The 19,070-nt window shown below is 32.9% G+C and overlaps 1 protein-coding gene across 2 annotated transcripts in view; it reads left to right on the plus strand.

Annotated features, from left to right (window-relative positions):
• The window catches only part of LOC135846909 (neuromedin-K receptor-like), a 129,939-nt gene that overhangs the window by 70,484 nt on the left and 40,385 nt on the right, over positions 1-19,070 (plus strand). For both annotated transcript variants that reach the window (XM_065366271.1, XM_065366270.1), the window contains 3 exons: positions 2,859-2,960; positions 9,074-9,182; positions 11,402-11,604. In XM_065366271.1, coding sequence (XP_065222343.1) covers positions 2,910-2,960; positions 9,074-9,182; positions 11,402-11,604 — 363 coding nt within the window. In that variant the 5' untranslated portion in view covers positions 2,859-2,909. The remainder of the gene's footprint in view (positions 1-2,858; positions 2,961-9,073; positions 9,183-11,401; positions 11,605-19,070) is intronic.

A 19,070-nucleotide genomic window follows, 5' to 3' on the forward strand; every position in this document is an offset into this window, starting at 1 on the left:
GCACGAAATATTATTATTTTTATTTTTTGAAAAGAGGATAATTATTTTATTATTTATATGTATCAAATGCAATAGGTTATGTCATACTCCCTCTCTCCTCCCCTTCTTCCATCATAAAAAAAGTGTCGGAAAATATGATTTCGGAAGAAATTTTATGGGAAATCTCATTTTTGGGCGAGGTAGAAAAAGAGGAGTACTAGACATTGATGGAGAACAGATCCTACCAAGGGCAGATCCCTATGTGCAGAAAAATTTTCGACTTTACGAAGAAAAATCAAGCGAGCCTTTGAAAATACACCTCTAGATCACATTTTATAAGTGATTAACTTCATTCTTCATAATTTCGGCAAATTTTCGAAAAATAAACCATTTTCAATTTACCTTATTTACCGAAAAATTAAAATTTGATCAATTTAAAATAGCAAACTGAAAATTGGTTTCTACCCTATTTTTAGTCTCCTGGATCCATTGGTAGAAAGTTTCAAGTCGTTCTGAAGACACTAGTAGATTTTTGGATTTTCCAGTTTGAAAAAAATTGCCAAAAAAATTCAAAGTGAAATTTATCTTGAAAAAACTTGAATATATCGTATTTGTGATTTTTAGCCAAATTTTTTGTAAAAAATGATGAATATTGCGGTAAGTCAAACAGGTATTAGGGACCACAATTTTTAAACATTTTTTTTCAATTGTTTTTTTTTTTAATTTTAATTTTTTTTCAAGCAGATTTTTCACCAAAAATGTAATTTATTCTACTTTTTCTTTATTTATAAAATTAATACTTAATGAATTAAGTAACAAGTTTTTTTAAAAGTGGAATACTCGAATGAAGCTTGAAAAGTGTTTGTACGCAAATTAGGTTATTTTTTACTACCACAATCATTTGATTTTCGCCCCACCCCTCAATTTTGCAGTCGGTTTACGAGGAAAGTGAAAGAGATACGAAGTTGCGGTTTACGCCATTGGAAAGAGCGTCTTTTTTTCTATAAGGATCACTCATCAACTTGAAACCCATTGTTCTGCCCTTAGGTCGATTCTCATAGATCACGTCACATAGGTACAAGGTACTCGCGTATATTTATAAGTTTCAGCACCACATATATTTTATGACCTGGAACCTGTTCTTATTGATCAAATAAAGTCAAACTTGGGAAATAGGGTTTTCTCGCAAGGTATATTTGACCTCTGAAGTTGAAAGGGTCAAAGTTGAAAATTACAGAAAGGTCATTTTTTTGGAGAAGCATAATTTGAGCCTAAATAAATAAAAGGGGTTCAAAATCATATCATTGGTCAGTATTGCTATTGTGATCAATATATCCAAATTTCAGATTCCTCGGTCATCCCCACCCCATTTAAGGCGGAAAAACCTTATTTTAGTCTGATTTTACCCGATTTTTGACCCCCACCCCACCCCTAAAATTGACCTAGGGAGTCCCAATGTCCAGTATACAATAGAATGGTGCCACTTGAGTGTTTTTTTGCTGGTTTCGACCTTCTAACCCCATTTGAATGTTTTCCAGGGTAGAAAGAATTTTCGACTATTTTCACGTGTTTTTCGACTTTTAGAACAGCCTGTAGCCCTTCCAAATCGACCTGGAGGGTCCAAATTTTCACAGTACAATGGGAAGATGTACTTCAAGTGCTTTTTGCAGGTTTCGACCTTTCAATCCGATCTGACACCAGGGTAAAAAAAAATTCAAGTTTTAGCCTTAACGATCAATTTGGTTTTTAAATTTTTTCCTTTTCAAAGCTGTACAGAGAAAAAAAATCCGAAAATCGTTTCTTAACCTAAATTCGACTACCATCCAAATCGATTGTCGTCACTTTCGAACTAATCTGGATCCTCCAGCAAAAGTTGACTTTTCTCCAGCGATTTCGTCATTTCTCTAATAAAATTTCAGGTTCACCAAATAAGAAAATTAAGGAGGCATTTGTTTCGCAATTATTTCAAAGTTTCTCTTATTTGTACAACTGTTGAATGACTCGGTAAAATTCTCTACTCTAAAATTTTCTCTGTTATAACTTATATAATAAAAATTATTGTAAGAAAATTTTGAAACCAAACACCTGCCTTTTAAATTCATACAGTACACTGCTTCTTAAATAAAAGTTTGGAAAGATATTGCTTCCAAGAGGGAAAAGTTCAATTAAATCGACTAAAGAAATTTCAAAATTTGGTAAAATTGAAATACTTCATCCTGTCGTTTTCAGATAGGACAACAACACAAACATTATTACCGAGAAGGATCCCTGTATTAGACATTTCTATGAGGATTATCTCACATAACTGGGCATACAGCCATACACGTATATGTATACTTGAGTCCAATACGACTTATGGCACATCCAACAGCAGCATTTACGATACCTTACATCAATAGTCCGTTTTATTTCCACCTCAACAACTTTGGTTAACTTTATCGTTCTTGAAAACCGAACTCTTTCACTTTTCAATTTACTCGTATAATTTTATTACCCGCCAAGGTAGGCTTGAAAATTTGCAGAAATGAAAAAACTTGCACTAGATGTTCATGAACTTAACTTGGGTCAATTGTGATAGGTTACGTACCTATTTCTCCATCCTTGAAAGTACTAAATGTCCAAATTAAGAGAAATAATCTTCTATCTCAGCTTTTTTTTCTCATCATTGAACCGAACAAACTTGGCCTTAAGAATTGAACGTTCGATATCGTCGAAATTGCACACATTCGAGGGCTAGTATTTTTCAGTCGAATAACTGGTCCATTTCTTCCAGTCTATTTGAACTAGGTGAATTCAATTTTATAACTGCGGTTATTGAACAATAATTTCTTTCCTTGTAATAATTTTCTTCTTATTTTTTGTTTTCTAATATGTTTCAGATAAAGGCTGAGATGGAGAGTACCTCCAGATAAAGGTGCAAATTCGCCGATATGACATCCGATGATCATCATAGGGCCAATATGGTGCAATTCTGGCAATATGTAAGTATTTTAAAAAAATTCTATACATAGGTATAAATTGACCAGAGCCAAAGCTCATTGTAGGCCAACTTGCTTATAAATTCATCTAACACCCATCTCTATTATTATTCTCAACTAAGTGCATGCTCAATTTCCTCGCAAAAGCTTATTCTGGGATTATTTTCAAGTGCAAAATTTACCTACTTGTTACTCCTATACCTACTTATATAATATGTACCAGGAACCTGTGCAAGATTCCTACGGTGACTTGACATTGTTTTCAAACCAAACAACGCCATCGAGTTATTAGCATTCAAGTTGGTTTAACAAATGAATGAAATTTCAAGGGATTTAGATAAATTAAACGTACGTAAACGTAATGCAATGCGGTATTTCAAAATTCAATTTTCTTAATCTCGTCGTCGCACTTATTTAGAACAACCGGCTACATTTATCTTGCCATGAAACTCAGAGGAATTCCCTCGACGACACGCTCGAGCATAATGTCATATTTATTGAAAGATATATGCACAAATGCATTTCAGAATGCGATGCATAATCTCATAATGCGCACATTATTTTACAAATAGGTACCAGTGTTACCACCCCATATACGTACTTGCAAAATACACTAATTAAATCCTTCTTTCTCTCTTTCTCTCTCTGCTTCTCGTAACTCGACAAAATCCGCCATTTGTGATAAACGAATTTAACGAATAAGGAAAATGACGCTGCTGTGGCAAAGCCAACTGCTCGAATCTCCGGCAAGGTAATGAGGGGGTATAAGAGGAAAAAATTAAAACACCACGTTCTCGAATACCGACAACGATGTACTTTTAATTTTGCGCTATCTCTGCTCGGTAAAGGTGAAATATTTTCGTATAGTTTGCTAGGTACCACTACCGTCTTAGAAGCACTACTGTGTATTGCGGAATGCGAATCCGCAAAACGATTTACGAAAAAACCGTCACTTAAGATGGGAGTTGGTGAGTTGATTCCCAAAATGAAAAAAGTGTCCGAATTGATTCCCACCTTTTCTTTTCACATGTACGAATTGATTCCCACCTTTTCTTTTCACATGTACGAATTGATTCCCACATTTTATTTTCGAGTGTACGAATTGATTCCAGTCTATTAGCGTTACCCAGGAGACACCACGAGGAAGTTGGCTCAAAATCCCTACAACATTGCAAGTTGTTTGGAGTTATAAGGGTTCATCTCAAAAAACTGTACCCTTTTTTGAGCAAATTTCGTACATACAAAGTGTAAACAAACAGTTTTGATTGTTTTGAATGTTTGTCAGATAGAAATAGTCAGAAGAAGTGCATTTTTTATTGGTTTGTACCAAATGGAAAAAAGTTTTTAAATTGATCACTTTTCAAAAGACTGAATTTGCACATATTATGAAATTTTAGTTTTTTGAGAAAAACTCAAAAAGTAAGCCCTCTAGAAAAAAACTAACGACATTCGTACATGTGAAAAGAAAAGATGGGAATCAATTCGTACATGTGAAAAGAAAAGGTGGGAATCAATTCGTACATGTGAAAAGAAAAGGTGGGAATCAATTCGGACATCTTCATTTCAAAAAAAATCAAACGGGAATCAACTCACCTACAGCCCTTAAGATTACAGATAGGCGTTGCGGAATTTCTTTGAAGAATGCGTTTAATGGTATAATTTTCTTTAACCGAGAATCAAAAAAATAGGCTTCCTTAATTTTAATTGAAAATATACGCAGGCAGTTAGGCTACACGTACAGCATATAGGTGGGCACAATGTACCATACATAAATACCAGGCTCATATTCTTATGCATTGCATCGCATACCTACACTCGAGTATTTTGTGAAAGAAGCGTACTTTTCATGTTTAGTTATAAACGAATTTAGCTGAGAATAAATTTAAGCGAGTTGTTAGATGCGCAATAAGCTCATTTATTGAGCAACCTTTTTGGGATTCTAATTAACATGGAATCATTGTTTAGGTACTGGTACTTGTAATTGGATATTCCTTTTTGTGTTTCATTAATATTTGAACGCGTACGTAGGTAAGTAGGTAATCTTGTATTGAACCACTTCTGACGTTAACGTTGCTGAGAACACTTTTTAGAAAATTTTCAATTATTTTTTCAATAATTCTGTACTTGGCATTATTTGAATCTTTGATAAATTGTATGATTATTTCTGACAAAATGTTTTTGAATTGAGTTTTTGACATTATATTGAATGTTACGTTTTTTATCTAAAAAATAAAAATTCTAGAAAAAATGAAAAAAAATCACAATAAAATTCAAATTTGAGAGCTAGGTAGGTCATTAGGTTGGGATCATGGGACTAAAACTTGAAAATAATATCCTACCATTTTCATTTTTTGAAATGCGGACTACCTACCTAATTCGCCGACAAAGAAAAAATCATATTTTCACTCAACAGCTCTTTTAATAATGAAAAGAAAGTCTATCAACATTGAATAAAAATAAGTTGCAAAATATTCCTTTTTGTGTCTAAAACTCGAAGCATTTTTCCAAAAACCAAAAAAAATTACGAGATACGAGAAGTTGAAAATTGTATCATTTTCAACGAGATGAAAAATAAAAATGAATTTTGCAATTTCTCGACAACTAGCAAGACAGATGTTCGGAGTCTGGGCAAATCGAGGGGAGGGAGAAGTCTCAGTAGAGGTTTTCGGTCTATGTCTATGTTGAAAAAATATTTCATGAAAGACAAAAAAAGGCCAGAAATAATTGAATAACATTTCGTTAAAATATGAAAGTTATTTCTGTAAAGTAAGTAAGTAAGTAAGTAAGTAGGTAGGTCAGGTATAATATGTATTAGGTATTCAAAAAAACTTGAAAAAAAAACTAAAAAGGACAAAAAAAAGGTATAAAAAATTATAAAAATTGTTTTTTAATAGACAAGTACTTCAAGCACTTGGTTTGCCGAATAATTTATTAATGGAATTTTCAGAATAGCTCGGTAGGTAGGTACATGTTTTTTTTTTTTTAATGGAAAAAATCTGAAAAATGTGTTGACAATTTTTTAATATGTAGGTACATATTACAAAATAAGTTGAAAATACCTACTTCCAAAAACAGTTTGAAAAGTTATAAAAATGTACGTACCTAGGTACATACAGGGTGTCTGGTGAGTGGATGTCAAAATTTCAGATTTGGATAGAACCAAGTACGACTTGAAAAATGCGTTATATGGACAAGTCGCCAATCTTTGGAATTTAAGAGAGAGAGGGGGGGGGGCTTATTCCAATTCGACCAAGAAGTGGTAAAGGGGGTTGGCGATTTTTTTGAAATTTTTCCTGCGGAAAGACCTTCCGAAGGGATGATCAATGGCGCAAATCGCAACCCTCTAGCTCTTTTTTAAAGGCTGCTAGGGGGTGTCAAAGTTTTCAGGGAACTTGAAATACCAGTCATTTCAGCAGTGTATTACTCGATAACCGCGATACCTACCAAAATGGAACTTTTTCCAATAGTTAGGGGTCTTGAAAGGCTTTTTGGTGGTATCATAAAAAGCAGTGTTGCCACTTTTTTCGTACAAAAAATTGAAAGTTTTAAAAAATGCAATTTTTTGATTTAAAACATGAAAAAACGATTTGATTGGCGAAGTTGACCCATTTGACCCCTATTTTTACGTATCCGTTGAAAAAGTTGAAAAACCCCTTTCACTCGATGAAATGAACTCATCACAAAAAAAATCAAAATTCTAAAAAATTCTGAGTGAATTGAAAAAATAAACGAATTTTATTTTTTTGCTATGAGTGTAATTTTTATCAACTTTTTCATGAAATACTTGAGAAAGAGGTCAAAATAGAACAACTGAATAAATTTAAACTTGATGTTTGGAATTGAAAATTTAATTTTTTGGAATTTTGATTTTTTTTTTGTGATGAGTTCATTTCATTGAGTGAAAAGGTTTTTTAATTGAGAAAAAGTGTTTTTTTACCTTGGGAAGGGTATCTTTGGAAAATAAACAAATTTTGTCATTATGAATTTTTGTTTAACTTTGAAATTGAAGGGGCCATGCAGAAATATTTGCTTCTTTTAAAATATTTTCTCTTAAAATAATTTCTGACTCCTCCAATTTCAAAGTTAGGCAAAAATTCATAATGACAAAATTTGTTTATTTTCCAGAGAACTATACCCATTCTCAAGGTCAAAAACACGTTTTTCTCAATTTTTTTTCAAAGCTCAGTTGTCCCTTAAATTTTTCTAAGATACGCAACTTGTCCATATAACGTTTTTTTCAAGTTGTACCCGGTTGTATCTAAATTTTAAGTTTTGACATCAACCCACCAGACACCCTATATATTAATAAAAAAAAGTGAAAAAATTATTTTTGATGAAAAAAATGTAGTGCAAATTCTGTTGTCCTATCCAACATTTAAACGTAGAAATATATCTAGCTTCTTACGTATGTACATTGATCATAAACATGTAGTAATGGCAGTTTTGGGATTGAAAAAATGTGTTCTTTCGATGGCGTGTTGCCAAATACTTATGTTCATCTTTTCAGTTCCTCACTTTTGTAAAAAAAAATGTGTAAAATTATTAATTTTTTTTAGCGAATTTTGAATTTTCCTAAAAGTGCCATTATTAAGAGTGCTTTAATAGGAATTTGGGTTGAAGTAATGGGAAAATGTTTGATATCATTTTGTAGGGAACTTGATGCTGATTAAAATCTATCTGAGATATTTTCAGGCCGGGGAGGGGGGTCGTATTTCTCGCGAAATTGTCGAAAAACTGAAATTGTGTTCTCATTTTGCCCGGCGCTGACGAGAGGGGTAAGCTCCAAAGGTGGGATGGTTGACTTTGTTGGTAAGGAGGCCCTTATAAACATTTCCCAGAAAATAAAATCTTTTACAGGATTTTTTTCGATTTCAGCTGATACGAGTATTTGTTCTAATTCACTTGAAATATAAGGTCACCACTAGGGCTAGAACATTACCTACGTATAGTAAAAAATTGTTTTTTCTCATCGCTTCAAATGAAAAGCGAACCGGCTGGAAGTATTTCATTTCAAGCGCATTCGTCAGGGATATCTATTGACTATACGTTCAAAAACGCTCACGTAATTAAACTCGAAAAATAAAGAAAAACATTCCAAAAAATAATTAAACGTAGGTACCTGCGTTTGGAATTGAAACGTGTGCTGTCAAAGCTACAAATTGTACGTGAAACCCCGTAACGTGTACTGTACCTAAACATTTCGACGAGTATTTGCAAATAGACAATTTTCAATTATCGAATTCGTTTCGGAATTCATTTAACATCGCTTATCGTTTACAAACACAATAAAAGCACACCGCTGCGCGATTAGGATTTGCAAAACGTTGAAATAACGATTAAAAATATATAAACACGAGTTTGACGTATTCCTCTAATATTTCTCAATTTGTACGCGTCACATGCTTTCCCCATAAAAACAATCGTCGTATAACGTCTGAGCTGTGTCAATAAATTGAAAAAAAAACTGTTTCACGTGATTTAAGCTTTTCAGCTGGTAATCCGTCGAGGGAACGTATTTACAACGCATCGTTTACGCGTGATTTATAAACTTATTCATGGTAAAACGATTTTTTGATTGTATTATTATAGGCCATTAACTATAAAGCATATTTTTGATAAATGGATAAAAAAATATCTAGAATAAATTTCCGTCGTCGTCGTCGATGTTTTCAACTGTTCATTGTCATCGCCTCTCTCATTGGTACATATATTGTTGGCATTTTAAATAATGTTCGTGAAATTATCATCGCAATCTGTATCTAAAAGCTCTTTTATTTCAAAAAAGAGGAAAAAAAGAAAGAAAGGTATGTTCAAGTTGCATCGTCAAAATAATAAAGTTACAACGTCACTTAAAAGTACATATTTTTTATGCACTTTGTAAGAGTCGTAACAGTTGAGGAATCTTGTTCATATCGCACATTATGTAGGTACGAGTAGCGATGTGAAGAGTAATTTTGAAATTATTCATACGCTGAGTCGACATAAATTAACCCTTAAAGTGGGATTACCGCTTGATAGGTACATTACTAAATTACACTATCTCCAGTAAAGTTTTCTTACTTATAAAGTACACAAAAAGTTATCGCTTAATCGTAAGTTTTACTTTTACATTACAGATAAGCAACTGCACCGAATCTTTCTCACCGAATGATTCATTTCACGAGATAATGCGTAACTGCTCTTCCAACTACCATGATTTTTACGAGCCAATGATGAAGCCAGAAGGTAAAAATTACTATTCATTAAAGGCAGAGTGTGTTGGTGGAATTTTAGGCTCTCGATAGACCCTATATTTTTGCGGTTGGGCTGAGTGCATACGAACAGAGTATCCCAAGTTCTTACCCACTCAGATCTGAATAATATGTGCCTACTTACATGTGAAATCTTCAAACCCAGCGAGAAAACCTTTTGAACTCACACTCCCCACGATTTGAACGAAACCCAGTAGATCAAAAGAGCATGTCCTAAAACCTCCTTAGCCAAAATTTTTTAGATCCCAAAGATCATTTTTGGATTTTTGGTGAATTTTTGAAAACTTTCAATTCAAAAATGCTGTTTTAAGGGTTATTTTTAAACGAAACAAAAGTAGATCAAAAGAGCATAATATTGTCCTAAAACTCCCTTAGCCACAAGTTTTTAGATCCCTAAGATCATTTTTGGATTTTTTTGAACTCACGCTCCCCACGATTTGAACGAAACCCAGTAGATCAAAAGAGCATGTCCTAAAACCTCCTTAGCCAAAATTTTTTAGATCCCAAAGATCATTTTTGGATATTTGGTGAATTTTCTGAAAACTTTTAAAATTCAAAAAAGCTGTTTTAAAGGTGATTTTTAAACTTTCTCATGAAATATAATTTTTTTGAGCAAAGCGTATAAATGTGAATACCTAGTTCCTTCAATTCAACTCCATATTGATATAAATGAACAAATTGGTTTTGGGCCATTTTGAGATCTCCAGAAATTTCTCATTTTTCTCCAGAAACTTCCAAAGTTCATTTTTGGCCTTTCCAGAGTGATTTGAAGTTTCTGGAGGGAATTTAAAAATCACTGGAGGCTCCAGAATAGCTCAAGACTGGTATTTTTTGATGTTTGGGAGTTCATGAAAAAGTTCAAAAATTGGCCTTAAAACCACTTTTATAAATTTTCAAAATTTTTAAAAATTCATCAAAAAATGAACTTTAGGACCTGAAATTTTGGTTAAGGGGGTTTTAGGAAATGTTCTTTAAATCTAGTTAGGTACTTTGTTTCGTCCAAATCGGAGAGTGTGAGTTCAAGAAGTACCTACCCCTGTAAGGTTCTTTTATGGGCGTTTATACAAGGAAAGTATCCCACCTGACACAAAAATTTTCGAACTGGACAAAAAGAAATCAAAAGATGACCCCAGAATAGACCACCAACAAAAATTTCAGGGGCTTGAATTCATTTTTAAATTCTTGGCCAATTTTTAAAAACTCAAATTTGGTCCATTACTTATAAAAAAAAAAAAAAAAAAAATGGAAAAATTGGCAGAAAAAGCTAAAATTTGGTTTGTATGCTATTTTCGACTTCCCTAGTCGATTGGTGGCGGTTTTAAATTGTTCTAGATCCTCCAACAGGTTTTCATATTTTTCAGTTTTCATAACAAAAAAACAAAAAAAAACGCTGAAAGATAATATAACTTGGGTGAAAATGAAATTTAGCTCCTACATATAAACTCGGATTTATCATCTTTGTGATTTTTCGATTGATTTATAGCCTCACATTTTCAAAAGTTTCTTGCATCGGCACCTATCCGAAAATTTTTGCAGTAATTAAACTTATTCTATATAAAAATACTGGAAATTTTGAAAACTTGTGCCTAAATGATCAAAATATTCATAAAAATGATGAATCCGAACTTGAAGCGTTGAATTTCACTTTCACCCTATTTATACTTACATCTTTTTTCTTCTTCAAACCAGGAGAAATCCAAAAATCCGCTGGAGGTTCCAGGACGGTTCAAAACCATCACCAATGAATTCGAGAGATCAAAATTGGGGAACCAACCAAATTCCAGCCTTTTACGTCAATTTTTTCGAATTCTGTTTTTTTTTTGTCATGAGAAATGAGTAAAATTTTTATTTTTAAAAACTAGCCAAAAATCGAAAAATAAATTTCAACACGTGAACTTTTTGTTGGTGGTGTATTTTGAGTCCTCTTTTGATTTCTCTCTGTCCAGTCAGAAATTTTTGGGGCAGTGAGGACACTATTTCCAGATGAAAGTAAGAAGCTCACACGCACACTTGTGCTAATCTTATTAGGTATACTCAGAAATGAATAACTTTCCTCTCCATTCATAAATTACCTACTCGCAAAACTCTGTGTCGAAATCTACGTAACATTATTACGAGTAGGTATGAGCACGTCCCTCCAATTCATCTAAAAATTTCGCAATTTCAACTTTCAAGTGTGTTTTTTTTGTGCAGAATTGCTATACGATGTGCCCTCCGAGATAATAATTTTACTGTCAATATTCTACGGAACGATATCAGTTGTAGCTGTGGTAGGCAATTTTCTAGTGATCTGGATAGTGACGACGAGTCGACGAATGCAAAACGTCACCAATTGTTTTATAGCGAATTTAGCCTTAGCAGATATTGTGATCGGATTATTTGCCATACCTTTTCAGGTAAGTTAACTATCAATCGCAATTTCTTCCTTAACATATTATATATAAGTATAGGTGGTACAAATATTGGATTACTTGCAAACTGAGGTGCATATCACTATAGAAAAGTATTCACAATACAAGATAAACTTTTAGCCACGTTATATTCAACTCTATATACGTACTGACGTACTCGTTGAATTATTAATATTTCCCTTCTATTCGAGTAATATGATCTGTTAAGTTTAAAAGTTTACCATTTGCAAGTGCCACCACGAGGCCAATAAAGTTTGAATTTTAAATTCGTTTTCTATTCGTTTTCGTATAGCATCTTTGTATAGATATCTGCGCGGTCATAATTTTTTATACATTTGCCATTTAAAGGAAACCATACCTACCTATACAATGAGAGGAGCAGAGATAGAGAAAAACAGAAAAAGTTTTCCTCTGCGAAAATTTTCAACAGCAGTCTGTGCTTATCTCAATTGGACGTCCGATGCAAACTTCAAACTGCAATCATAATTATTTCCGAGCACTTTTGCGAACAGCATCGAGTACTTTAACAAAAAATATATATTATAAAGGTGAATCGAAAAGTTGTTATCTCCCTCTTGCATTTTCGTAAATGCGAAAACGTGCTAATAAATTTTTGACCGAGTTTCGTCATCGTTTTCTTTTTTACACATTACCTAGATGGAAAACTCGGTCACAGTCGTTTTACCTCGGCGAGTATCGAGGGCTTTATTTTTCCGTACCGAATTATTCTCAAGAGCGCTCAAAAAATTACTTTGATTCTAGAAAAATGAACCGCATATTGGAGAAGAGTGCGACGAAAATACATACTATACTGACGAGAAATACGATATTATATCTTTTTCGTCGTCGCCGTTAGTACAATGGGGCCATTTGATACTATAAATTGAAAATTCTGACCTTTAAAGTATTACTTACCCAGACTGATTTGAACAGGAAGTGTCGATGAGAAACAATTTACGAAATTTACGATAAACGTATCGAATGAATTATGTATCGTGTTGCGAAATTCTGGTTGCGGGAAAATTTGTCGTTAATGCTGAAGAGAAATGGGTTGTGGGAAAATGTTATACTTGTATGCTAGTACCTACTTGACATGGCACCTAATAAGCGCATAATAACTAAATCTTAAGTCAGTAATATACCGGGTGTTTCAAAGCAGCTGACGAATATTTGCGTCGTGATACAGCAACCCAGGCTATTCAAGTGTGAAGTAGGTTGCCAGTTCCAAAAATGCAAGGAGTAAAGTTATGGACAATTTTTTGTTAATTATTCTGAGTTTTTCCTCGAAATGATTTTTCAACATTTTTAAAGAACCTTGAGCACAACATTTGCATAATTTTTTGGATTTGAAAAAAAATGCCAAGTGCCTATACGTTAGATATCTCGCGAGAAATTCAAATATTTCAATGAAAATATTTTTAGAGCATTTTTGAAAGATTTATCAATAAGTTGAAAAGAGGCTCATGATTTTTGGGATTTTTTGAGCAGTGTCATGTGAGTCGTCATCATGCTAGAAACCTTACAAGAAAATAAAATATCCAAGGAAAATATTTTTGAGAGTTTCTGAAGAACTTTGGACCCGAAAAATTGAGTTACGATTTTTGAAGAATCTCCAGGCGTATGAAAATGAGTTGAAATTGAAATTTTAAAAGAAAGTCACCAGATATATTTCTATCAGAAGTTTTTTTGGGCAATCATAAAGAATTTAGTTCACAAGAATTGACAGATAATGTTTTAGATTTTCGAAAACATGTCACCTTTTTTATCAAAATAATTTTAAAACTTTGCAAAAAGTTCAATAATAAGTATTTTGACGAGAATGGGTTTTCGACATTTTTGAAGAATTTTGAGCTCAAAATTGTCTCATGATTTTTTGAAAATGCCATGTGATCATATAAAATGGTTTAAAACTTTGGAAATAATTCAAATATTCTGATGAAAATGTTTTTGAAGCATTTCTAGAGAACTTTTGAGACTAAAATTGCTTAGCTCATGACTTTTTGGATCTTTGAAAAAATGTTGTGTAGTCTATCAAAATGAGCCAAAACCTCGCAAAAATTTTGAAAATTTCAGCAGAAATGATTTTTGTGTACTTTTAATAAATGTTAAGCCCATAATTAGTGCATTTTTATTTTTGAGGAAAATGTTATGTCATCTATCAAAGTGGCCGGTTAACCCTCATTTGCGAAAAATTTGAATATTTCAACGAAGTTGGATGAAATTTGCTCATGATTTTTGGTATAATCTTTGAAAAAATGTCATGTGATCTATTTAGGAAAAATTCAAATTTTTCGAGAAAATATTTTTGGAGCATTTCTAAAGAATTTTTGAGCCTAAGATTGTCTCATGGTTTTCTAAAACTTTGAAAAAATGTCCTGTAATCCATCAAATTGGTCAAAAGTTCGAAATTTCGAAAACAACGAAAATTATTTTTCTGTACCTACTTGTTTTAGAAGAGTGATTTGAGCCTGAAAGTGGTTCAATTTTCCTTGGATTTTCAAGTCATGAAATCTATTTAAAATTGTTTAACACTTTGCTAGAAATTCAAATACGTCGACGAAAATGGTTTCATAACATTTTTTAAGGATTTTGAGCCCGAAATTCGATCATGATTTTTTGGATGATTTTTGAAAAATTTTCAGACAATCTAGTTATCAGAATGGGTTAAAATTTCATGGGAAAGTTCGAATTTCTACCAGATTTTTTTTGAGCACTTCTGAAAAATTTAAAACTCAAAACTGGCTTATGATTTTTGAGATTTTTTTTTGAAAAATTGTCATGTGATCCATCAAAATGGGTCAAAATTTTGCTAAAAATTAGAATTGTGAAAATATTTTTTTAAGCAGATATTTCTGAAGAATTTTTTCAGTCTAAAATTAGCTTATAATTTTGGGAATTTTCGTGAGAAAAGTCATGCAACCTTTAAAAATGGTTTAAAAATCTTTGTACTTCTTTCACACACTCTTAAAACATTTAACCCCCAATAATTCGGCTCATGACTTTTTAGATTTTTGAAAAAATATCATGTAATTTATCAAAATGGGTTGAATTGAAACTATGCAAAAAAAAATGTCAAAAATTTCGACGAAAATGATTTTTGAGCAATTCATATTTTGCAAGTATGATGAATTGACAGCACTGCAGCTTGATTGGACACCCTATAACAGCAGCAAACGAACGTTTGACTAAAAAAAAAACTAAATTATAAACTCATACCAACTTTGCAGAAAAATTTATCTCGAAAACTTAGTACTTACTTACTTGCTTAAAAGATAAATTAAAAAAATTTAATATGTACTTACCTGATTTTTTCTTTTCAAAGAAGCACAACAACTCATAAGTAATCAAATTTATCTACTCATAACAAATTTATTAACGACCAAATAAGTACTCGTTGAAGCATATAATATTGGTACGAAATTGCGTTTTATAGGTAGTTCAACTAAACTTTCCATAATTAATAATCTTACGTATAGGTATATCGGTATACCACGATCTTACTGAAATATTTTCATAGAGATGAAAAAGTATTCGAGAAAAAAAACCACTTTTAGAATTCATCGAAGAGAAACTTTGTTACATTAAAGTCAACCCTCGAATTCAAAATAGGTAGGTAGGTAGGTAGGTAGGTAAAACTTTATCCAATTTTCGAACGTGTATCTTCGTATCTTCGATGGGTTTTTTCCGAATACCTTCTCTCCTCCTTCCTGCACTGTACAATCAAAACACTTGGATTTCTCAGTATGATCGAATCACCAACTTCAATGCTCTCGAGATGCGGTTAAAAGTAAACCGTTGCTATTACGTACGCTGGTAGCTGTACAGTGTACACAATGCAAACAACGCATTAACATAAATTACCCTTGAACAAATATCATTTAAATATCAAAAGCTGGAATTTCGTGAATTTAAACTCGTTTTTGAGTAACAACACCGTATAGTTTATTTGTCAGAGAACGTGAGCTAGTTTTAATTAACCGGGGTAATTACGGACATGTGCTTTGGTCAAAAATCAAAAAAAAAAACGCCTTTTTTATGTTTCATTAAACATTTTTCCTATTCGTTAATGCACCTCTGAGAGGTATAGATAGATACACGATACGTTTGAAAATTCGAAATTGATGCATATCAATAAGAAATGCAATTTCATAATCGAAAATTGCCCATTCCTCGTGGGAAATTAACTCGAATGTATATTTGATAGGTATAGCGATTTTTGCCCAAGTAAATGAAGCTTCATTCTATGGTAAGTATAATCATAACCGATGATTAAGATCACGATACGATACGTATCGATTCGTCTAAATTGTCGTTCGGACAATACGTCTATAATGAAAATGATTAAATTATGAACGAAGTTTCTGCAGGCTACTCGTGGTATTTTGCCATTTCCTTGACCCGGGGCATTGTTATTGCGTGACATTTAATGCCCTGAAGGGATTCGCTGGTGGATGAGAAATGTATGAAAATCCATCGGGAAGTACTAATTGGTGCGGTTCGATTTGGCTACATATAATGTGTACAAAGCTGTTGATACTCCTTTTGTACCTTTCCGGTTGTATCGTCGTTTGTGCCCGAAATTAAAGCGATATGGAAATTCGGCAAACTCAAATAGATGAATAAAGTTTAGAAAAAAAATTATTAAGTCTACAGCCCGGAAGTATGGCACTTAACCCATGCTAATAGAAGACAAGCACGGAGTATTTTCTTCGAGCTGCTTTTGCAGTATGCATTTTAAATTTATTGAACGGACAGACAGATTGATGACCTTTCAAGGACACACATGCAGGATGCAGGTGGTCTTTAAAAGCTAGACAGACAGGTCAATGGGGGCCAGACAGCCTTCAATAGTCAGACCAACAGGTCAACGACCTTAGGGAGCCACACAAGACGCCAGACGGCTTTCAAAAGACAGACAAACAGGTCAATGATCTTACAAAGCTGTACGTAGTGTTGTTAAAATGCGCGAATATTAATTTGCCTGCATGGGGCTAAGTCCATTTCCGCAGCTTTCAAGAGTAAAAAAAAACTGATTTATTCGGAAATCTAAAATTTTGGTAATCATGTTTAAGGTTATTGAAAGACAATCCCAAGACACAATTTTTAGCACAGTTTCGAAAAAAAAATATTCACGTGCGCCGGCGCTGTTGCTGCCTAAACAAATAGGACTTAGACCCTTTCTGCACTCAATCACCAAAATTTCTCTTGAAATTGCTCGGGCACGAATGGGGCTTGATTCTACATCTATAAGTACTTCACTTAGACTGCTATCTCGTTTAAATTGACCAAAAACCCCTTGAGGTGTAAAACTTTTTGCCCAAGTTGTTAATTTTTTCGTCTTTTTTCAGTACATAGATGAACTTGAATTTCAAAAAATGGTCCTCTCGAAAATGTTTGTTATTTTTCAAGGAATTCAAATAATTTAACGAAAAAGTCATCAATGCAGACCCGCCCTTTTTCTGCGCCCAAATACCACTTTCCCGGCAGTTTTGCGGAAATCTGACATCACCAGTTGATCCACTGTATTTTAAAACCCACATATCCGTGAAAATTTTTTTTTCCGAAATTGTGACTTGGTCCCTTTCTGTTCTCACCAATTCATTTGTGGTTTTCAACATGAAAAGTTGTCCAAAAAATGGAAACAGATGAAAAAATAGGACAAAAGCAGGTCAATTTCCCATATTTTGTTTAATAGGAAGGTGGAAGGGTTCATGATATTATTACAATCAATTTTTTTCAATACTTCAGAAAACATTTCGATTTTTTTTTTAATCTCAAATTTTAGATCTTTTACCCCAAATTTATCATCACTTGAGAGAAAACGTTCAAAAATTAAAATTTTCAAAATACCTAAGGAAAGAATATGTGGGAAATTCAATAATTTTTGATTTGAAATACATGAAAAAACAAGCCACTTTCCCAAAAAATACCTTCATATATTTCAGAAAGGGAAATCTCAAAATTTTTGTCCAATGATTGAAAAAAAATAAAAGAGATGAAAGCAGGATCTTGAAAGCACTACATAAAACTGAAAGCTCGAAACACTACGCAAAAACCAAAGCTTGAAAGCACAATGCAATGTCGGAAGCACTGCACAAAATCGAAAGCTTGAAAGCACAATGCGATATCAAAAGGACTACGGGAAACCAAAAGCTCAAAAGCACTATGTGAAACTAAAAGCTCGAAAGCACAATGTGTTAACTTTTAGAAAATAAATTTTGAATTTTCGAAATTGAAGAAAGGGAAAGATAACACCTTAGATGCGAAATTTTCAAAAGAATTGTTGGTCAGAGCTCCCCATGGGGTATGAACATACTTTCCAAAATTGTGTTTTTACCACCCATGGTATTTGCTTAATTCAAAATTTATTTTCCAATAGAATTGTTGGTCCAAGCTCCCCATGAGGTCCAAACATACTCTCCAAAATTATGTTTTTACCGCCTATTGTGTTCTGCTTAATTCAAATTTTATTTTCTATTACGGAGACTCGGTATAAGTACTAAATACGAGTACCTACTAGGTTTGCTGTACCAAGATGATCAGTGATCACATTTTTCTATACGAGCCACGAGGTAATTTGAACTTAATTAAAATCCACGAAAAATTTAAATGGTTTCAAGGGAAAAGAAAATTTTTCTGGTAGGTTGTGAACATCAAACTTTCCCCCAAAATAGCAACTTTTGCAATGTTTTTTTTTTTTAGAATAATTTTTTTCCTTTCGAAAATGGCGCCTGTCCGAAAAATGTTGACCTTGGAAATAAATTCAGTGTGTCAAGAGACTCCTAACCCATATATTAAATTTCCACTCGTTCGAAAAAAATTATTGGCCTTAATTAATCGTCGAGATTGAAGAAGCCATAAGAAAATGAATCCTAAACAAAATGTATTAAATTCGTCTCTTACAATTCCTACATAATTTGATGAAAAATTTCCAACAGGCTCGTTTTTCCTGCTTCCTTGGTTTGAAATTGAGCTGAATACGAGGTATAGATAATAGATATCTATAATTGGACCATAGATCGTAGTGGTATTCATTTTTTGGTCAAGCATCCTCAAAACTAGGGATTGACAGAAAGTGCTTACAATTTTTTTTCCAGGAATCATTGATCACAGGATATTTTTTTTCAATTGGTACCTATTTTGTTTAGTAGGTTTTTGTGAAGAAAATGTAATACTTATTTAAAATTCTTTTTTTTTTCATGGCTTCTTCAATTTAAATATTGACGTTGGCCTACGTTGTACAAATTGCAATTTTATTGAAGAACTTTTTTACGATTTCAAGGATACCTACTTTACGATTGGGAAATCAATTTAATTGGAAAATGTTCAAAATCATTATTCCTTCGAATTTCAAAACAGGCATCTCATCTGGAAGATTGTATAGTTTTTAATTCACTTTTTTTCTACTTACCTATACCTGAATCTCAAGTAGATATTTGATAAGATACCCT

The sequence above is a fragment of the Planococcus citri genome, chromosome 5 (genome assembly GCF_950023065.1).
Source record: "Planococcus citri chromosome 5, ihPlaCitr1.1, whole genome shotgun sequence".
Lineage (NCBI taxonomy): Eukaryota > Metazoa > Arthropoda > Insecta > Hemiptera > Pseudococcidae > Planococcus > Planococcus citri.